The 22,401-nt window shown below is 55.3% G+C and overlaps 1 protein-coding gene across 1 annotated transcript; it reads right to left on the reverse strand.

The window, feature by feature from the left end:
- Positions 1-1,206: 1,206 nt before the first annotated feature.
- Positions 1,207-22,177, reverse strand: LOC101924241 (lethal(3)malignant brain tumor-like protein 1). The gene is given in 24 exon segments (XM_027783305.2): positions 1,207-1,739; positions 1,741-1,809; positions 2,792-2,854; positions 3,691-3,848; positions 4,810-4,856; positions 5,183-5,380; positions 6,292-6,391; positions 6,636-6,750; positions 7,035-7,145; positions 7,730-7,815; positions 8,207-8,283; positions 9,212-9,363; positions 11,054-11,145; positions 11,451-11,586; positions 12,451-12,555; positions 13,188-13,279; positions 15,437-15,524; positions 16,173-16,296; positions 16,993-17,131; positions 17,285-17,429; positions 18,201-18,424; positions 19,295-19,457; positions 20,641-20,838; positions 22,007-22,177. Coding segments are annotated over 22 exon segments (2,523 nt in total). The 5' UTR covers positions 19,431-19,457; positions 20,641-20,838; positions 22,007-22,177; the 3' UTR covers positions 1,207-1,673.
- Between the last annotated feature and the right edge of the window lie 224 nt (positions 22,178-22,401).

A 22,401-nucleotide genomic window follows, 5' to 3' on the forward strand; every position in this document is an offset into this window, starting at 1 on the left:
CCCAGGTGTGACACTGGCTCCCAAGGCAGCGCTGCTCCGAGACACATTGCTGGTGCGCTTGTTAAAATCCCTTCATCCCTCCCTTTCGGCACTTGGGGAAGGGGAAAAAATTGTTTTGCCACCACTAAGTCATTCTTGGGAATGGGAAAGAAAGCGGACCAGGGACTCTGATACATCACCTGCAAGCTATGGAGAGCCCTTGGGGGCAGGTGGCCACGCTCTGGCACCGCGCTGCCCACTCACCACTGCTCCAACAGTCCCACCGCAGGTGTGCACAGGATGACAGACCACAGCAAGAGCAACATGGGTGCTGCCAGGAGACATGGGGACTGTCAGCAGCTGCCTGGGACTCTGCCAGGACCCCCCAGGCATGTTGGCTTCCCTGGCTCTGGAGTCCTAGCCTGCTCAGCATCTCCTCCGTTACAAGAGACAGTTACACGGGCATTCCCAAAGCATCCGCCCCCTTCCTGAAAAGGTGCTGTGTTACTAAAAGGACAGAAAACCCCCCAACCAGTTAACTGCTGAATTTTTTAGCTCTGCCAGTAAGGAGTCCAGGGACAGTAGAATATCCTGCTCTTCAGACAGCAAAATTTGGGGGCCTCACAAGGGCAAAAAAGGGGGAGAAGGCGGCTTGGCAGGATGGAGTCAGCCAACTCAAGAACACCTTCAGAAGCGAGCCATGGATCTGGCTATGGAGGAATGGATGCTTCTTGCCCTTGGCAGCTGTCTCCACTCTAGAAGGGGCCTTGCTTCTAATACAGAGACCAAAGAGGGCCTGACTCTCCTTTGCAGGTTTTTTAACTGCTGCAAGGGGAACAAGTTAACTGAGCATCCTTTCTCCCAGAGACTTGCTGGCCAAGGCAGCCTGAAGCGCAAGTGGAAATGGAGCTTGTTCTGCACCGACTCAGCCCTGGCCCCACAGGGCCCTGAGGCTGCTGCATTAGAGGAATAAAGCACAAACAGCAGTGGTGGGCAGAACAGCAGCCAGGACACACTGCTCCCCAGAAGGGGCAAGATGTGGGCCACTGGTTCCCAGTGCAGTGAAGGGGCAAAGTCATCACCTGACCTTAAAAGGGAAAGTCAAAAGAATGCAGAGAAAAAGGCAAAGTGAGAAGCTCCTTGAGAGCATCACTTGGAAACAGTGTTAGCAGAAGCCCCCCCCCCCCCCCCCAACCGCACTGAGGGCAAAAAAGAAAAAATAAAATCTTTCTCAGCTGTTGAGCAAAGCCAAGACCAGCCTTTAAACAGGTGCAAGCATGTATGTGGCAGTCAGTCCCTTCCCTCATCTGGGTGACTTGATTGTGGTGTCAGCCCCCAGCTGCTAGACCCTCTGCGCTGCTCCCCCGTCCCTCTGCACACACCCCCCCACAGCAGTGCAGTCACAGCAGGACTTGGGGGGCAGCTGTTGCACTAGGACAGACTAGCCCCACGTCCACCCTCCATCCCTGCAGCTACCCCGAGGCTTGGGGTCAGCCTGCACCCAGTGCTGGAAGAGAAGGGCAGCGTGGAGCGGAGAGGATGGGAGATGGACTGGTGGGAGAGCGGAGATGCGGCACCCGAGAGGACATGAGCAGGACGTGACAAGCTGCGGCCAGTCAGGGGGAATCTCTGTCCTGACCAGACAGTTTGGCAGCACCAGTGCTGAGGGAGGGTCCCAATCAGGCCAAGAAAAGTCACTTCAAGGTGTCATCAGCATTCTTGAACATGAGGATTGCATTGTAGATCTTAAGTGCCGGGCCCCAGCTTGACACTCATAATCTTGACGATGTCAGCCTGCGTCAGCAAGAGGAAGGCCTCGCCATCGATCATCTGGAGAGGAGAGCAGGGACAAAGGCACTCACCGCAAACCCAGGCTGTGACCTCCTAGGGACAGCCAGCATGGGCATGACCTGGGGATGTGCACAGTCATGCTCACCCTCAGCCAGGTGCCACAGATGATCCCCAGGAGTAGGGCCAGGGCCACCCGCTGCACTCCCGCACTGCCCCGGCTAAGCCAGAGCTGGGTGCTCATGTGCCCAGAACAGGGCAGAGACGGGGAGACAGCAGGGGCCGCCCCAGGAGCCCACACTGCAGCCTGCCCAGCTCCTGTGCTGGAGCACAACAGGCACAGCACGCAGCCAGCACACAGCCTGCTCCGGGCAAACGCCCGGCTGTTCCCTGCTCCACGTCCTGGCACGCGTGGAGGCTGCTCCCAGCTCAGTTTTGCGTGCCTGAGCACCCTTAAAGCACAGGGGCCATTTACTGGTGGGCTGGGACACGTGCCGTACCCAGCGTGCTCAGGATCAGCCCTGCGCCAGGGGTACCGCAGCGCCCTTGTGCCTCTGTCCACAGAGGGGTCTAAAAACAATGAGCCTGGCTGACGGACAGCAATGTCACCGAACTGTTGCGCTGATGAGAGGATGCAGGAAGGGAAGGATGAATGGGTGAGGAGTAAGCAGCTTCCCTCAGGAGGTGATGGTGAAGGCTGCGACCCCATCCTCCTCCCGCTCCCCCATCCCAGCCTCCTCAGAGGGGCCCTCCCTCACCTACGCTGGGAGAATCTGGCAGCAGAGCTCCCTGGGGTCAGCATCTCCCCTCCTGCCACCACATCTGCACAGGCCGGCAGCTGCACACTGGGATGCAGCAGGGCTGCTGCTCCCAGGGCTGCGGGGTGGGATCCCTGCCAGGTGCTGGATATGCTCTCAGCGTTGATGGAAATGGCTGCAGGAAGGCCACTGGCCAACTCCTCCCTGCCCTGGTAGCAAAGATCTGTCACCTTGGCCACCTGCACTCATCCTCCAGCCCTTCTCACCTCATCCTTGAAGAGCTTGGCTTGGTCCTCGCAACCCGTCAGAGTCTGAACAAAGCTAAAGACCTTGGAATAAACGGAGAAAAACGTCACAACAGAGGCAATGTTTCTGGCCGGAGACCCCCCATAAGCCCACACCCTCAGTTCCACAGAAGCATTTTGTGCCCCGTAAAGTGGCTGTTAGGGCAAAGGCTGCAGCTGCAGCACCCTCCCATGCCCAAGGATCACCCCTGGATGAGGGCACAGGTACCGGCCTCCTCCAGCCCCAGAGCAGCAAATGCTACAGCAGCTTCGCCTCTGGCAAGCCAGCTCCAGCACAGCAAGGCAATTCCCACGGAGGGGCAGGGGCAGGAAGGAAGGGGCACACTGGAGGGTGATGGGGAAATCAGGCAGGGCTGGCTGCCGGGGCCGGGGCCAGGGTGCCAGCTACCCAAGCCTTACATGCAGACGCCCAAGAACCTGAATGAGGGCGACTACGAAGAATCTGAAGTACAGATTTCTTTTTCAGAGAAACAGGGAAGCGGCCTCTTACCTGCAGTCTATGGTTTAGGTTTTTAACTTGGCAAAGATGAAACTGATTTCCTTGGAAAACTGTTAACTTGCTAAATGAAGAGACTGCTGTTTGCCTTCGCCTGCCCCGGGCTAGTGTCACGTTCAAGCCAAGCGAGAATGTGGTAGTTCTGCATGTGCTTCCCAGAAACTGCCATGAGGGCTCACATCTGGCAGCTGCCCACACTGTACCCCAGAAGCAAGCCCAGCAGACCGCCCAGCTAGCTCAAGGAAGTGGCCGCCAAAGCACTTCTGTGCCTGGTGTACATACATGGTGCTGCACAGCCAGGTAGAGTGCTCCCAGCCATGCCAGCGGGTTAGGAGCCAGTACGCAGTCTTCAAAACCATCTTACCTCGTCAATGGTCCACTTGGCCACTGTAGTCGCTGTGATGCCAGCCACCCCTGGCAGGAGTTTGCAGTGCTGCTCCCAGCAGAGCGACAGGGAGCGGTCAGGGTGGGCAGACAGGGCAGACATGAAGAGCGACTGGTGCATATTGTCTGAAGAAATTGCTGGCAATAAAAATGGAAGATGTGATACAAGGTATAAGGACGAGAACATCTCACCCCATCCTATCCTAGAAGCCTCGGGGAGGGCCCCATTCAGGGGAGGGCCCAGGGCTGGCAGCAGATGGTCTCATGGGTCTGGGTATAAAGAGCGAGTAGTTGTCCCTTGGATTAACAGGATATCAGTGTATCCAGGTGTTCCATTTGGTGGGATAGGGGATGGTGGGGGAAGAAGTTTAGAGACAAGCTTGGCTTTGCCTTATTCTCACCACCTTCAATCGTTCATTTTCCATACTGAACTAGACTTCCATGTCAAATTTCACACCAGAATGCCATCCCATATCATTCAGTTCATTTCAGTTTTTTTAACAAAGCTCTTCCCTTGCTCTGTGCTCCAAGGAGTCAAGGATGGCTCCCATGAAGAGATCCCTCTTCATTCACCACCAGCGCTGGGGAAGGCAGTAGGACAGCCCATGGTAAAACAGACAGTGGCTGGAATAAACGTCAGTCATCGTCTCACGTCAGTTATCAGAACTAAATGCCAAGCAAACTGTTCAGCATCAGTTTCTGCACTGCAGCAACGATTTGGCACTTCACAAGCACACTGATAATTTTGGGGTAGGGCAGCCACAGGATGAAGGCACCGCATCCCTGTCTGAAGAGAACAAAGCACCAGGGAAACTGCACTGCCACAGAGAGAGGATCCTAATTCCCTGCCCTAAAGCACTCAAAGATTCACAGACATAAACCAAGAGACATGACAGGGGACGGAGCAGAGCTCTGGTAAGAGGCAGGGGCGCTCCTTGTCAGATGGTCAGCTTCGGCAGTCAGCCACAAGCTCCTCACCGGGGCTGCCCTGGGGGAGGTCTGACCGAGTGGGTCCAGGGGGACCTGCCTCCAGCCACCCCCACCCCAGCTTCTGCAGCCTTGCCCTTGTGATGACACCGTGGCAGAGGATGGCACTTACTCTGGAAGTCTTCCTGCTGGATCTTCCGGTACTTTGGGGGTCGCCCTCTAAAAAGACAGGAAGACTGATTTCCAACTGGGTTGGAACTGGCCCGAGGGCCCTCCTCCACACCGCACAGAGCAATGCCTTGGCAGTGGGAGCAAGGATTACCTCCTGGACCCTGACCCAAGGGGCTGACAGCTAAAGACACAAGACATAGGAAGAAAACCCAAGAGAGGTGCCCAGCAGAGCTGGAAGGACAAATGCCAGCTGCCAGCAACCATGCTCCCCTGCAGCCAAGGAGCCTCTCCAGCTCGGCCACCCCTCCCAGGGACGGCGGTCGTGGCACAGGGGCCGTGCGCTGCTGCACAGGGCTCACCGGGCTCGCCCCTACCTCCCGTGGTGCCGAGACTTCTTTCGCTGAGGGAAGCCTATCAGGTTCCTCTTGCGAGTCGAGGCCTCGGTGTCAGACAAGTCCGCCTTAAGCCTGCCCTGGTTCTTCTCTGCCAGTGGGCACCCTGAGAGGCAGTAATGGGCCGTGAATCTCCCCGTCACGTGTCCTGACCCATCACAACCCGGCGTGGGGCACTTCCTAGAGAACAGAGGGGAGGCAAGCGTTGGACCCAGCTCAGAGCAGCACTGCAGGTCGAGCCAGCAGGGCCACCCCTCTGCCCCCGAGCATGGGAAGCCGTAGCCCTGGCCATGGGAAGCAGAATAAAGGCGTGCTGAACACATTCCTGGGGCGAGTGTGCTGCGTGCATGGGCAGGGCATGCCCAGTCCCTCTAGCTACAAACGCCTGTCCCACTTCCCCGCTGCCATCACAGCCACCCTGTGCGCCACAGTGCCGACCAAGCAGGTCACTGGGGTTCACAGTCTCCATCTTCCCTTCCTTGTCCCCATGGGCATCCCGACTAGCCTCACAGTGAGGGGGAAGCAAGTGTCACCAATGTGGCCAGTAGACCTGGGAGCCAGATCTGCCTTCCCCATCCTCATGGATGCTCCACCATACTCGTTTCTCTTGGCACCAGCCTGCCGTGCTGGGGTCAGCACTACACCGTGCCTCGTTTCCCCTGGAAAAGGTCACGCATGCGACTGACTGAGCTGGTGGAGATGGCATTGTTCCTTCTTGGAACTTTCCAGCTCATACCCTCACAGTGAAAAGCATCCATGAGGGGCTGGAGGAACATCATCCTCAGAGCTGGTATCAGTGAACAGCATTTTAGAGGCACTGTCCCCTATGTAGCCCATACGTCCCCACAGGTAGATGGGCACGTAGGGCGCTCCAGGGTCTCTGGGTGCCACAGGACAGGCACCAAGTAGGAGCTGGCAGGTGTTACACTAGCCACAGGCTCCAGGCTTCTGTGGGGCCAGGGGAGTGCCAGGGCTGCCCCTCAGCGGGGGACAGAGCCAGGCGTGGGGTGGGTGCAGGGAAGGGCTGGCTGCTGCCTGGGGCGGTGGGTGCAGAGGAAGGGCCAGCCAGGGAGCTGAGCCGGGGAGCTCACCTGTGGTGAAAGCTGTACTTGGAGCTCTTGGTGTGAGGGATGCTCTTGCAGCCCAGGGTTGGGCAGCCCCCATGGGCAGAGGAGGCTGGTTCCTTTGGCCCTAGACCAGGAGAGGAAAGAGAGAGACTGTCACGGCTGCAGTGCCAGACAGAGCCAGGGCTCCGGGCTCCCTGCCTGCATCAAACAGGGAGGACTTTTCCAAATAACAGCTCTGTGGCAAGGCCCTTCCTCCCTGCCCACCCTCAGCCAGCACCTGCCCTCCTGTTTCTGTGCACGGGCAGGTGGCAGTGACAGCGGAGACCTGGCACGCTGGTATGGGGGGCTGACCCAGGCGCAGGACTTACTGAGAGGAGGCTGCAGTGGGTGTCCAGTTTTTGAGCACCAGCCTATGGGGTGGATGTCCGGATGATCCACATCAATCCAGAAATCATAGACGTGGCTCCAGCCATCAAAATGGATCTGTGGAGACAAGTAGAGAGGTCACCCTTCACACCTCGGGGCACCTCCTGGAGGAGCTCTGGAGCCCTCCAAGGTGAAAGCAAGCAGCAAAGTAGAGCTGAACTGCAGCACAAGGCCCCCCTCCACCCCTGGAGCCAGCCACTGCGACCTGCCACCCTCGGAGCGGTGTGCTTCCGCAGAGCTCCGCACGCTTTGCCACTGCAACAGGCAGTGAGTTGGGAAGGGCAGGAGCAAGCCAGCACAGCATCTGGACACAGGCTCAGCACCGATGCTCCAGCGCCCACCTTTATCCTGTGATCTTCCACATCCTCCACACTGGCCACTCGGATGAAGGAAGGAGTCCTCTTGTCCACTGCCTCCAGCTTCATGTTGACCAGAAAGCCGTGGGGTGGGCGCTGGGGCCAGGAAGAACCCAGGTCAGCGGGGAGCAGGACTGTGCTTCGGGCTCCCACGCCCCTCGGCAGCTTTCCCAGCAGCGTGCGCTCCTCAAGCCCAGCTCCCAGCCCTGGCCTGTCCGGGTAAGAGCCATCCCAGCTCACACTGGCAACAGGAGAGAGTGGGGACAGGCCTCCCGGGTCTGAGCTGTGTTTTAACAAGATGGGAAAGCTGTGCCCAAGGGAAGAAGGTCTCCAAGAGACGCATTTTGGGGATTTATATAGCAGCCACGCGTGGCTGGACACAGCTGTTGTTGCTGCAGTTGGAGACAACAACGATCAAGCAAGCCTGAACAATTTCCCATCACCAGTTCCCGCCTAGCTGAGGGGATGGTCAGACTTCCCATTTTTCCCAGGTTTGAACTATTTGCTCAGGATAGCCCTGACTTCTGAGACTTGAGCGTAGGTCCGAGCCCCAGGCCTGTGGCAGAAGCATGAATGACCTGAATGCACACCACTTGACTTTTCATAAAAGCAAAGACCTGACAATGGAGAAACCCCCAATTCCTGCCCAGGCACAGCAGAGCTGATGCTGTGGCACTCACCACTTTAAAGGCCCAAGCCGGGACAGCAGATGCTCCAGTTTCCTTTAAGTACTTTTCCCAGGTGAAGCTGTCGGGCTCAGGATAATCTAGAAGGGGGAATATGCAGATGGTGAGACACACCTGCAGGAAGACAGCAAGTACCCCAGAATGTCCTACGAACCAAGCCTGTGCCAGACACACGGGAATGTGAGAGGGACCAAGAGGTGCTATTGTTTTCTCGTGCATCACGAAACCCAGGGTACAAGAAAGCAGAAACACTTGGTCTGACACAACCACCACTGCACCTGAACACGTGTCCAGGAGCCTCAGCAGGAGTGTGCCACCTCCCCCACTGTGGCCTGGCTGAAGGAAACTGCCTGGGCCCGCAGCCAGCCAGGGCCATGGGGTTTGCACCCCCAGGCTCCTCCACGCCACCCTGGGAAGCCTGTCCCCCAGGGACGCGCCAGTGATGGCTGCGCTCCCGGGCCACTGACTCACCTTGAGGAGGTGTGAGGGGTTTGCCGTGCTCCTGACACCATCCAACTGGGTGGATGTACGGACTGCTGGGTTCGCACCTAGAAAACACACCCAAACCCTTACACAAGGCTGAGATGCCTGGTGTATCGCTGCCAGACAGCGCAGGCTGCAGGGGCGCAGGGCAGGCCACGGGGCAGCACCCCCCAGGTCTGCACCACCAGCACAAGCCCCTGCAGAAGCCGAGGTCGTCTGCAGCACCCTGGTCCCCGAGTGACCCAGGGAAACACAGGCGCTGGCAAGGCAACGGCTAGAGCAGGGGGCCTCCAGCTCGGAGGGTCACGACATGAACACGCGCCGGCTGCAAGCCCTGCTGCAGAAGTGCCCGGGGAACAGCAACCCTTTGCCGGGAGACAGGCTGTGCCTTCCAGAGCCCGCAGCCATGACACCGGAGCATCCGGGAACCTGACGGTCATGGCTCCCAGTAGGTCACAGCAGACGCGGGTGAGTGAGGAGCAGCCAGGGACAGAAACCATGCAGCCCCACAGCTCCTCGGGGCGACAGGTCAGAGAAGGTCAGAGGGCTCCAGCCACAAAGGGAAGGACCTGCTCTCAGGACCCTGACTATGCTAATTGGCCATGGTAATCAGCCTCAGCCAGCCTCAGCTGGGACACCTCCCCGCCCTGGTCACAATCCCCTGCCTACAGACACAGGAGCTCCTTTAAAGATCAGACCTTTGGCCTCTGCATTGCAGGTGGCTCCATCTCCCGGGTGGGTTTCAGGGCAGCCTACAATATGCCATCACACCTGTCTTTGCCTCACGTTAACTACAGAGCCATGGCAACATCCCAAGACATGTCACGGAACAGACAAAGGTTTGTCTCCCAGCACAGGGGAACCACTGGTGGCCTGTCTGCAGCAGCATGCTAGGATTGCCCTGTGCTCTCCTGAGCACCCCGTCAACTCTTGCTGAAGCAGCGGCAGGGTGTCTCCCCAGTGCTGGCACCCCAGGAGCCTCTGTGCACTTACCAGTAGTCATAAGTATCATCCCAGTTGTCGAAGTGCACCAAAAAGCGATTGTCCACCACATCAGTCACTGTGGCAACACAGATCAGGGAAGGGTTCATGCGGTCCACAGCTTCGAGCTTCATGCCCACCTCAAAGCCTGGGGAAGCCTCATGCTGTGAGGAAAGAGGAGCAGGTTTCTTTCAGAGCCACAGTCCCAGTGCCCTCCTCACTACTTCCCTTGCCTGCTGCAAGGAGGCATCTGCCCAAACCCTCCCAAAACCAGACTGTGCCTGGCCTCCAGCAGGCCCAGGACCACTAAGGATTCCAGAAGGGCAGTGCCCTGCTCTGCGTGCAAGAAAAAAGGCAGAGGGTAACTCAGTTTGGCCAAACAAACAAAGAGGAAAAGACATCTTCAGAACCTCAGGATCTTCTATAAGCAATAACCTCTAAGAGAAAAACAGCCTCAAACTTCCAGTGATTTGTATTTTGTCACAAAACACTTGTCTGCGGTCATGCTCTCCATGTGTGCTAGCAGCAACCAATGCCCTAGGCTTAGCAGGAGGAGCTGGGATGGATGGGGTCATCATTCATCCTACCTCACCTTTATCTCTGGAATTCAGAAATCTGTGCAAAATGCTGCATCACACATGCTAGTGGGATTGTTGCAGCAATGAACAGAAGAGTTTAGGCACAATAAATAACTTGGGAGAGGCTGATTTATCAATAGGCTTGAGTTTCCTCAGCAGCTGACAAAGAAACCATCAACATTTTGCACTCCACATTCCCACTTTCCTTACCCAAGCTGCCATATGAAAAATAAAGGCAGAGACAGAAACAACGAAGACACAAAACAGAAACAAAAGAGTTACACTTATGAAATATTAACCGAGGGGGTTTGGCAAAGTAATTGTTGAGAGTAGTGGTTACTTCTCACCAGTACTTTTGCAACATATTTAACTGTCCATGAGACCAACCTGAATGAAAGAGTGACTCAGGCCAATGCCAATTTTGGGCACACCAAACTGGTGTCCAAGCTACAGATCCTCAGCAGCAAAGCATGCCTCATCTCATTAAGCAGTGCCAGCAGTATGCTCTCCTGGCCCTCTGCACTGCAAACTTGAGAAGCATGGGGTTGTAAGAGTCGGTCTAAAGAGAACGATATTGTCTCAACACTGCTAACAGAGACCTGGAGGTGGAATGTGCTCCTCATGGACACCGAGACCCAGAGACCCTGGGAAGGAGAACTGCACGGTACGAGGAGTGCTGTGCCGCTCCCTGCCACCTGGGACTGGAAGGAACGACTACAATAAGGTCGTATAACAACTGTCGTCATTACAATGAACCATAACATGCGTGATAACCTGGCTCGAGAGGGCGGAGACTGACAGCAATCCACGGGCCAGAGGAGGAGCAACGTGTATTGCTCAGCATAAAAGAGGACTCTTTAGCAACTGAATTTTAGGAGATCTTCCCCACCAAGGATCACGACGACCGGAAGGGCCGGCAGGACGCTGCCTGGACCGAGGACCATAGGGACGCCTTGGACCCGTGGTGGTCGCTATAATCCTCTTTCCTTTTCACTTTACCTTTTCTTCACTTTCTGTCTTTCTCCCTGTCGCACGCTGCTTTACGGGCAAACAATAAAATTGATTGAAGCATAACCCCTCAACGTGGTCGCCTTGATTTTTGCGCTTCGAGATCATAGTAAATGAACCATCACGAGTCCACTGAGCGGACCGTGACAGGGGTGGACAGAGAAAATTTTGCCCAGCAATGGTGGAGGCATTCCGCTCAGCTGGAGGGCAAGAAGCCACACCTGAACCTGCAGGCTCTGGCAGGAAGGAAAGGCTGCTAGCTACTCACAGTATTTCGAACCACGAAGAGGTGCTTAGGAGCTGCCTGAGCCTTTGTTATCTTCAGGTAGTTTGTCCAGCTGAATTCTTCTTCCTTATAACCTACAACCCCTCAGGAAGAGAAATGAGAGCAGTGAGTTCACAGAGAGCAGCCAGGAGGTTGTGCCCTGGGACACAGCTGCTGGCTGCAGCCTGGCACTGGGACATCCAGGTGGCAGGGCTCTGCCCCAAAATGGGAGCAAGCAGAGATCTTTAGCACAATGGGTGCCCGAAAGGTTGTCCTGTGGAACCCCCCCCAGTACAGCAGCATCCCTTTGAGGGCTCCATGGAGCCACCCTGTCCCCACCTCCAGCTCTACGTTTTGGGTCTCCGCTTCAACAGGACCCAGCAACTTGCTAACTCCTTACCTTTTGGGGGCTGGAGTTTGTGCCCAGTCTCCTCAAACCAGCCGGCAGGGTGGATGTCAGGGGAGTCAGCATTCAGCCAAAAATCGTGGCACTCAGAGTAGCCATCAAAGTGGAGGCGCATCCGGTAACCGCACACCTGCCAGCAGGAAGGGCAGGAAAAGGAAAGGAGCATGAAACCCTCCTGCTGTCCCTGGCCAAGGGGACACCTCCCATCCCGCACACAACCTCAGCATATCACTTAGGGAAGCCAAGTCACTCATTGGCCAGTGCCCACATCAGGGGGCACATGCCAGCCCCAAAAGGTGTACAGCACAGAACAAGGTAAGTGTGAGGCCACCAAGCCAGCCCTAAGAAGGGAGGTTCAGGCTGGTGTGTGACATGCCATGGTGGGGCACCTTGCTGGGTCCAGCAAGCGCAAGGATTCCCTTTTCTGCACCCGGGGAAATGGTGCAAGGATTCTGGCTAAATGCCGTGCTGTTTTGGTGACATCTCTCCAGCAGCAAGAACAGCAGCCACTGTTGTACAGCTGATTTCCCTGGCTGCCTGGGGAGCGCTGCAAGGCAGGACTGGTTCAGCTGCCACAAGGCTAAGTGGGGAGCCCCACAGACAGGGCCTCCATGGACACAAGGAAGAGCAATGGGATGCCTCCGCACCCGCTATCGCCAGGGCTCAGACCTGTCTGAGGGGCATCAGCTCCAAAAAGCTGTTACCATCACCACAGTCTCTTCCCCCATGTGGCCCTGCCGTGTCAGAGAGACAGACAGACCAACTTGGCTGGGGCAGAACCACTGCTCCACAACACTGTCTCCTGCCCTGTGAGCTGGGAGGAACTCCCTGTTCACTTGACCAAGGTGTGGGAGCATCACATGCAGCGACATGCAGGCGAGGGACCAAAGCCGGTCTCCTCCACAGACCGGCCAGCAGCAGCCCCCACCACAGAGCCTCCCACGCGCGGGCGCAATGAGGGGACCGAGGAACACGGACGCCGGAGGCACCTTACCTCAGCCACCGTCAGGATAAAGTACATAGACGGGTGCTGCGGATCGATCCCCTCCAGCTTCATCCCCACTTTAAAGCCATTCTTGTGCTGGGAAGCTACTTGGTACTGGAAACAAAAATTAAACTACAGTGTAAAAAACGACACAGATAATTGGGTCTAGAACCATCCCAAGGAGCAACCATCAGGCAATGGGAGCTGCTGGGAACAGGAGACTGTGGGCCACAGGTTACGTTCTGGTTCAAATTCTAATTCTTTCCCATAGAAAAAGGCATTCTTCCAGCTCCTTGTGGGTTTGCATCCCCTGCTGCTGGCAGGGCAGGGTGTCCCTGCGCTAGTGGCCGCAGCACGTGGGGCACGGGCCTGGCTCCTCTTGCACCCTGGCGAGCAGGTGCCTGAGCGCAGGAGTGCGGTGCAGCAACGTGGCCTCAGGAGAGCCCACACCTGCCTTCCAGGAAGGGCTGGAAAGGCTGCGCCACCCTGCCAGGGCCACAGGGATGTCCTAGGCCAGCGTGGGCTGCTTGGGATGGGGGACAGCACCCTGCTGGGGAGTGGGACTCGGGGCAAATCAAAACTGGAGGCTGACGGGTCACCTCCAGGTGAAGATGCGAGATTGCTTATCGCTCAGAGTCGCGCAAAATAGGGAAGCAAGGAAGAGAGGAGAAGGAGGAGGGGTGGGAAAAAAAGGGAAAGAAAAGAGAAGATGAAAGAGGGAAAAAGACAGGAAAATCCCAACTCACATCCTGGAAGAGATCTAAAGGGGCAGCGACAGCTTTCTGCTCCTCCAAGTAGGACGCCCAAGACCAGCCTTCTTTCTTCTCCTCACTGGCACCTGAGCGCAGCACAAACGCACACACAAGACGCGCTGCTGAGGGTCCACTCCAGCCTCTGTCCCTGCCTGCCTGCCTCAGGGCAGCGGAGGGCAGGCGAGCGCATGGGTCCCGCTGGGGCCACGTCCCGCTCTCGCACACAGTCCTGCATCCCTCCAAAGCTCAGCACCGTCCTACCAGGACCCCTTCTCCAGCAGACCTGGCTGGCTGGCTGAGGAGGGTCAGAGCCAAGAGGCCCCCCTCTCACAGAGGTCCCCATGACCCAAATGTCCTCTGTTGCTGCATGATACTCTAGTAAGGCACCTAAGGAGCTTGAGGGACAAGCCATCCTGTGCAAAGCATCAGGACACCTCTACAACCAGTCCTCCTCCAGTCAGTACATCCAAAACGGCCACAGCACTGATGGATTTGGGACAACCAGCAGGATCCATCCAGAGGTCTGGGAATCACTCCCAGATGCAAGGGGCTCCCGGCCAGTCAAACCAGCAGTGGGCTCACCTCCCACTGCTGCTCCAGAGGCACCAGCTCTGCTATCCTCTGCTGAGACAACCACCTGAGCCCCCCTTGGCACACCAGCGCCACCCTGATGCCCTAGAGATGCGTTTGCCCTTAAGGTATCCATGAAAAGAAGACCGCATCGTCTCTTCACAGGCAGGGAGATGATTCTCCATGCCTCTGACCCTTTTGGGAAGGCCACAAAGGCCTCGCCCAAGGCACACAAGACACAAACCAAGTCTCTTGCTCTCCATCCACTTTCTCTCCCTGCTTCATATCGCCTGAAGGGACTCTGGGAGTGCTGTGCCTATTATGGTGCTGAGTAATTCACAGGCACAGGGCAGACAGGGCAGACAGCCTTGAGCAGGGCAGACCAGCAACGCAGGGCAAAAACAGCCCAGCTCCTTCCTCTCTTGAGCTTACAGGAAGGGGAGGTGGAAAAAATAGGAACTTGCAGAAGACACGAAAGCTGAGCTTCAGTAAGCAAGGTTACTAACCTAGATGCTTCACTAATACTTAAGAGTGCCAAACACCTTTATTATTCTTTAGGACATAGGAAAAAGCAGTGGGCATGTTTGGGGAATCTGTAAGTACAAGCTCTGCACTTCTAGAGAATGACAAATACGCCTGCAGCCAGAGCATACACCGACTCTGCTGCACCAAAGCATCCAGGTGTGCATTTTGTTTGTTGATGTACTTCTAAAATAAGAGAAAATAAAATGCTGACATAACAAGGCTCAGCACTGCTTCCGTGTATGCAGCAGGGAAGGTTACATGTTCAAAGCTCAGACTGTAGAGAAAAGGACCTGGTAAGAGAGTACGAGATTCCTTCTAAATAGTGGTTAACTCTGTAACATCAGGGCTTAATGACACCTGGCCCCTGCTACTGTCCCTACACTTGGTTATGGAGAGGAGTATGAAGCTGGACCAGCTGAATTTTGAAATTACTTTGAGCATGACCTTTCACTACTCAAAAACGAAAGGTTTCCCATAAATCTTTATTTTCAGTATTTTCCCAAGTTTTCCTTCCCCCTCTCCCCCATCGCGCTGCAGGAAAAAACCCAAACAAGCAAACACTGCATCTTTCAGCTTGTCTCCCTTCCCTTTGTGTCAACAGCTCTGCGTTTAAGACCTCCTCTGCTACAGTCCAGGAATAGATCCCCATGAGGTGAGACAACCCCAAATCACCCAGCTTCAACAGCACCAGACCTACAGGAGCAGCTCCAGAACTTGCGAGCTCCCAAACAAGCGAGGGAAGTTCCCCATAAGACTGTCCAAAGGCAAGGCAAAGCCATACGTGGCACTGAGTCACACTATTGCTCAGGATTGTGCATCTCTGAGTACACATGGTATCCACGAGTAATAAATTCAGCTCACAAGGGGAGGGACTGGAGAGCACTGTACAGTACAGCCCAGTACCTGAAGAAGACACAGCCATATCTGTAATGGTGCACCTTTCCCACGGAAAGAAAGAGAGGAAAGGAGAGAAATGGAAAGAGACAGAGAGAGCAGGATCAAGCAAGCAGAGGAGCTTACAAGCCTTAAGGAACATGTACCAGTGCGCTGCACTCTGCTGGAGCACCAAACCTCTGGCCCAGCCCCACAGTGGGACCCCACAGCTGAGGCAGGAGTGCTCACCCCACCACCCACCCAGCCCTCCATACCGTGCTGGCTCCCATTCCACGTATCAGCCTCCGGATTGCTGATGGCAGAGTCTCCCGTCGAGCTTTTCCTCTCTTCCTGCTTCTCCTCCTAGACATGAGCAGACAAAACAGAAATCCATCGTGTTGGAGGTCTGCACAGAGGTTTATGCTGAGTTTTATACCATCACACTACTGCCAAGGGCCACACTGTGCCTCCACACCATCTACAATTTGACTGATGCTTGGCCCAGAAATGGGCACCCAAGAGGATCTGACGACAGCAGCCTGAGCGGGATTTTGGTGCCCAGTGGTAGCAATTGCACCTGCCATGTATCTGCTACAGCCAGGGCTGGCAAGCAGAGCTTCCTTGCCTTGTCAGTGTCACCCTCCCTTGCCCAGGACACACGCCACAGACAGACACTCTCTTACTTCGACACTTGACTTTGGCGGCCCAGACTCAAAAGAGCAGTTGAGAGCGCTCAATACCTACAGCCCGATGAGGACGTGTCTGGCATGCCCAGCCCCAGGCGCTCGGCATGCCAAACAGCTAGCCAAGTGTCTAGAAGCCCTGATGCTCTACACATTCAAGTCTTTTGGGCATTAACAGCCAAGAGGTTACACCTTTGACATATAGCTGACATAGCACAGAAAAGTACAGATGAGAACTGTGCACAATCTCAGTGCATACAGGGGCAACCCACGGCCCACCCTTGACACCAGCACATGCCCACACGTGCCCTCCCTGCCCTCTTCCTACCATTTGCTCAGATTCATATTCTTCCTCCGAAGGGCTCTGGTAGTCCTTCCTCTTTCGTTTCTTCACTGGTTTGAGGATTTCAGCAGCATTGGTGCTGCTGGCAGAGTTTTCCACAATGACGGACCTGCACAGAGGAAGGAAGAATAAACCACTGTGGCACGGTATGTGGCAATGGCTGGGGTATCAGCCAGTGCAGCGGCTCCTGGAGAATCACTGTCACCCCATTTCTTACTCACACATGCTCCCATCCCTCCTGACTAATGTGTGCGCTCCTCTTAGCACACAAGTTGGCAAGAGGTCAGAACCATGCTACAGACCAGAATCACCCTCACACGCTTGGGTGTCAGAAACCTGAATCCAGGGATGGATCAAATGGGATCCAGTTTCATAGCAGGGCTCTAAGCTGCATCATAGTCACACAGAGATGCTGGAAAATGAGACCCAGGAGTCATACATCAGTAAGCAGAAGGGCTAGAAATGCTGTCATGATCCATGCCTCCCACTGCTGCTCAGCCCGAAAGCACCCACTGCAGCAACCTCCTGCTGCAGCCCTGCTCCAGCGGATACATGTTTATGAGGCCACAAATTGGGCAGGAGAAAATCTGGCCCCTGTGCTTCCTGCTGACCCCTGGGACAAGCCTTCATCCCCCCGCCACTGCAGCCAGGGCACTCTGCCTACAGGAAAGAAGGAAACAAGTGGGGTGCTCAGCACCTGCTGCAGACAGATGTGCCTGTAGCCCTTGCTGGAGCATATGGACCAGGGGAGGGAGGGCAGACGGATGGATATTGCTCTGCACAGAGCAGACTCTGCTCCCTTTACCTTTCTTTGAACTGCTGGTGACAGTGCTCACTGCAGAAGCCACGGCCTTCCCGGGCTCCATCTGACACATGTCTCCGGCCACAGGTATCACAGTGGCACATGGTTTCTGCTGTCGGCAGCTTGATCTGCTCTGGCACATCTGAGTCACAGAGAAGAGAAGCAGTGAGGCACAAGGTGCAGTGAGGGAAGGAGAGCAGGAAGCAGGAGATATTTGCCTTGCTTAGGGCCTACGCCAGACAGCGCCTGCTGGATGAGGGTACCCACCCCAGAAGTGCTACCATGGTGCCCTTACCCTGAGCCACAGTAGGATTGTCCCTGCTGGTGGGTGCCACCTCTGAGTCCCCGTCCTTCTCTGTGTGACCCTCCTTTATAGCGTCTACTGGAGGCATCTTATCAGCACTCACTACCTTCAGTGTCCCGTACTCGTTTATTCGAAACTATGTCATTGAACCAAAAAACAAGGAAAAACAGTTAACAAGGAGGACAGAAATGTAACTTGATAGCTAGCGGGTGCACGTGAGCTTTGAGAACAAGGGACGCTTGCAGTCATTAGCCTGTCCAACAAGAGGACAGCTCTTCTGGTGACGGAGGTGAGCACAGCAGCGGAGTGCACCTGCCCTGCTGCAGCTGCCTGCACTGCCCTGCGCTGGCCACTGAGCCTGCCAGGGCAAGCACACTGCCTGCGCTTGGGTGAGATGAGGGGCAGGGACATGGCTGGGGGATGTGGTGCCCTGAGGCTGAGCAGCAGCTGAGAAACTGGTGCATTTTGTGCAAGCCACTTCATGTACTGAGGGGTACACCTAAAGGCACCTGCCGTCTGATGAGTGCAAGACCACTGTTTCCAGGGTGAGTGCAGGCATTTGGTGAGAGCCAATTCCATGGCACAGTTTGGAAAGGAAAGACACCCCACACACGTAGCATCCCTCTGCCTCCCTGTGCATGGCAGACCTGCTGCAGCCCCTCAGGCACCATGTGTATGCTCTGTCTGCTAAGCTCATAAGATGGAAGGGGCATAGGGATGGGGCACAAGAAGAGCTTTGCAGAGCCAGAGCAGCTGAGGGACCCTCCAGTTGGGGTGCAGGGACTGCCAGGGCCATGTCATCCTGGTGGTCCCTGCCTGCCACAGGCTGGAGGACTGCCACTTACAAGGGCAAGCAGCTGCAGGGAGTGGCGGGGGGGCAGAAATGGTGTCCCAGGGCTACACTTACCCGCAGGTTACTCCCAGGCAAAGTAGCCACCCCATCTTTCCACTCCAGCACACGGACTGTGCTGCAGGTCTGCACCCCGCTGATCTGGGGAATGACAGTAGCTGTGATGGGCTCACTCCCTGCTCCCCTCTCTGGCCTCTCAGCCCCTGTGCTTCTCTGTGGTTCCCGGGGGAATCGCTGAATTTCTAAGGTGCTCGTGGGAAGGTTGATGGTAGTGGCATTTGCTTGAGAAGGGAAGAAAGGAAACAACCAGAGGCACACACAGAACACTTAACTGATGCAAACAAGGCTCAAAGGCAGCACAAAATGACAGAGAGGACACAGTCTCCCTGCCAAGGGCTCTGTGCTGTGGGCTAAAGCACCCACAAAGCAGGCAGTGTGACCCAACAAGATCTGCAGCCAGCAATGGCTTGTGCTGGGGGGTGGCCCCAACACTATCCACATTCAAGGGTTCCTACTTCAGCCTAATCTCAGACTGTTCCCACGAGCAGGATGCTCTGATGTGGCAGGAGCATGCTGGCAAGCTCCTGGACTGCATCTCCCAGTTCAGTTTAATTTCACAGGAACTCACTGTGCAGTCCAGGGCCTCTCTGCACTGGGATCCAAGGCACTGGGAGTGCAAAAACTGGGAGATTTGCTTTGCAAGAACATCCCTGACCTCAGCTAACACATCCATGCTTTGCTCACACACCTCATGAAAGTCACATGGTTTAGGTTTAGGCAGCCCTGTGAGGAGCAGGGAGTTGGGCTCAATGATCCTTATCAGTTCCGTCCAACTTGAGACATTCTACGACTCTACGACAACGCAGCAACCCAGGAGGCCACATGCCCTGCGCGCAGGCACCCAGCACACTGTGCTGCACTGACACAGGGCCCCAGACATCAGGGCTTTGGTTTAAAACTCAAGAGGTTTTAATCAGCCACAAATTGTCCAAGTGATGTGGGATAGTCACAGAGAACTTCTAAGATTGCAACAGCAGCACAGCTTTGCCTCCCAAGGATTTGGGAGGAGCACAGATACGCAAGGAGTGTGAGGTATCAGTGTAGGGGGAGAAGGCTGGGGAGGCACAGTTACAGAGGACAGTTCCACATACCTGGTATGATGAAGGCAGTCGTTGGCAGGTGGGTGCTCTGCACAGTGCTCTCAGTGGTGACCACGTGGACGCTGACCTCCCCAGCAACATTCCCCTTCGTGCTTCTCACAACTTCCATCTCTGCTCTGCTGTCCATCACCTTGCCTGGGCACAGAGCGAGACACTGGAAGACAGCAAGAAAGAAATCAAGTTTGGTACAAGTACAAACACAACAAAGAAGCGAGAAAGACACTGTGGAGGATGGTCCCTCCATTTCATAAAACGGTCTGAGTTGGAAGGGCCCTTAAAGACCATCTAGTTCCCACTCCCTGCCATGGACAGGGACACCATCCACTAGACCAGGTTGCTCCAAGCCCCGTCCAGCCTGGCCTTGGACGCTGCCAGGGATGGGGCACCCACAGCTGCTCTCGGCAGCCTGTGCCAGCGCCTCGCCGCCCTCACAGTGAAGAATTTCTTCCCAATATCTAACCTCAACCTACCCTCTTTCAGTTTAAAACCATCCCCCCTTGTCCTATCGCTACAGGCCCTACTAAAGTCTGTCCCCATCTTTCTTATAAGCCTCTTTAGGCACTGGAAGGTGCTATAAGGTCTCCCTGGAGCCTTCTCTTCTCCAGGTTGAACAGCCCCAACTCTCTCAGCCTGTCTTCATAGCAGAGCTGCTCCAGACCTCTGATCATCTTCACGGCCTCCTCTGGACTCCAACAGGTCCACATCCTTTTTATGTTGGGGCTCCGGAGCTGAACACAGTACAGCAGGTGGGGTCTTGTGAGTGGAGTAAAGGAGGAACATCACCTCCCTCGACCTTCTGGCCACGCTTCTTTTGACGCAGCCCAGGGTACGGTTGGCTTTCTGGGCTGTGAGTGCACATTGCCAGGTCAGGTAAAGCTTCTCATCAACAAACACGTGTAAGTCCTTCTCCTCAGGGCTGCTCTCAGTCCATTCTGTGCCCAGATACTAGGGACTGCCCTGACCCAGGTGCAGGACCTTATGCTTGGCCTTGTTGAACTTCATGAGTTTCACCTCTCAAGCCTGTCAAGGTCCCTCTGGATGGCATCCCTTCCCTGCAGCATGCCAACCACACCACTTGGAAAACTTGCTGAGGGCACACTCAATCCCATTGTCCACTTCACCAACAAAGATGTTGAACAGCACCGATCCCAGTATGGACCCCTGAGGAATGCCATTGTCACTGGTCTCCACTTGAACGTTGAGCCATTGTCCACAACTCTTTGAGCGCGACCACCCAGCCAATTCCTTATCCACTGAGTGGCACCAACATGACCTAGTAAAACCCCTGTTGCGAGATCCCATCTCAAAGCCTGCAAACACTGAGGGTTTTTTCTTACCTGGCACCACCATAAGAAGGTACGAGCACAGCAGGTCCACCACAAGCTATGGCTGCTCCCAGCTCCCACTGCGGTCTACACCACTCTGATGCAGGCTGTGACTCAGGGTTGGCAAATTCTATCCTGGAGAAGACGGAGGTCCCTGAAGTTCCCCTTCCAGTTCTCCTGCTGGGCTGCCACACTTGATCTTCGAACTGGCTGTAAGAGAGAATTTCACAAGTGACAGGAGTTAACCAAGGGGGCAGGTGGGCACAGAACATGACATCAATTGCATGCAGCTGAGTTTCTCACAGGACTGGTGACATTCAACCCATTTAGCCATCAATTTCAAGAAGCAGGCAAGGTGTTAGGGCCCTGAGGGCAATACTGGATCTCACCAGACTCCCGGGACGTCCACCCATGTCAGCCCACTCTCAGCCTGCCTATGCCAGGACCTGACCTGCTGCTAGCATCCTGACTCGGTCTCAGACCTTGCCTGAGTGACCTGAGCTCCCAGCTGGAGCGGGCCACGGTGGCCCTGCCAGCTGCCCCCCTCACCTCCCTGTTCCTGTGGCAGCAGCTGGCCCCTCCTGTGCCCCAGCAGGCAGGATGGTGCCTACACCAGGATGTCCCCAGACCAGGGTCTGCCTGCAAACTGGAGGGAAGGACAGCATTGCCTTGTGGTGCCCAGGGTGCCCTGGTGAGGGAGGACTCTTGGTGCTGCTCCTGCCCCAGTGAAAGGTGCAATGGGTACACAGGGCTAAGTGGAAAACCAGCAGTATCCCTGGATGCAGTCAGGGTAGGCAGATGTCTCCACGCCTACTGAAACCGGTGGGCAGTGTCCCAGAGACCACTGGAGCCTGAGGACAGCGCGGTGGGGAAGAATTTTGGACCTGCCCTGTTTCCCAAACCCTCTCCAAAGCACTTTCTGTCAAGACAGAGGCAGGGCAGCTATGGGGCTAAGCAGGGGACTGTGCTTGTGTCTTGGTTGCTTTCAATGCAACCTGGATTTGAAAGAGAAGACAGCCACGTGGAAAACAGGATGACCATTTCTGTGAAGCACAGTTAAATAAGAATTTGGCAACAAAGGGCAGTCTGAAATTTTAAAACCTGAGGCATTAAGAGAAAGGCGTTACAACCAGAGGGTAAAGAGTGGGACGGTGTGCTCACGTCAGGGGGAAGATCTACTACTACTTCTCTCTCACAGTCCTGCCAGGTTTGTGATCAGAAATACCTGATGTTCAGCTGGCAGATGATACGGATCTTTAAGGCCCTCCAGGTGCAGCACCAGAAAAGGACTGTTAAGTCTCAGGAGAACCAAAGGAACTGGGTAACTCAGCTTGACACCGGACTCCAACTGAAAGTCAAAATGAATATGGCAGCCAACCTGTCTTGGTGCTTCCCAATATCCACTAGGAACTTCTTTGCGTCCTTAGGTACTTAAATCTGTTATTTATTCTTGATTCATCACATGGGTCAAACGTTCCAAGGACAACTCCTTGTTCTGTGTGAGCTGTTGGCTTTTTTTTTAATTATTTATTTAAAGAGAACTTGGGACTGGAAATGCCTAGAAAGGAAAAGAAATAACTAGATCCAGTGCCCAAGCTGGGTGATGCTCAAACTCATCTCTGTAGAGCAGTCCATAATGTGAACAATAATTGCACAGGAAATAATCAGCAGTAATTATCACGTGTCACTCTCCAAATCCTTGTAGGGCTTGCCTGCAAATGCTGTTGAGACTGGTTCTCCTGTGCCTTGTGAGGTCAGGGGGAACAGAATTCA

This window comes from Falco peregrinus, chromosome 9 (assembly GCF_023634155.1).
Source record: "Falco peregrinus isolate bFalPer1 chromosome 9, bFalPer1.pri, whole genome shotgun sequence".
Lineage (NCBI taxonomy): Eukaryota > Metazoa > Chordata > Aves > Falconiformes > Falconidae > Falco > Falco peregrinus.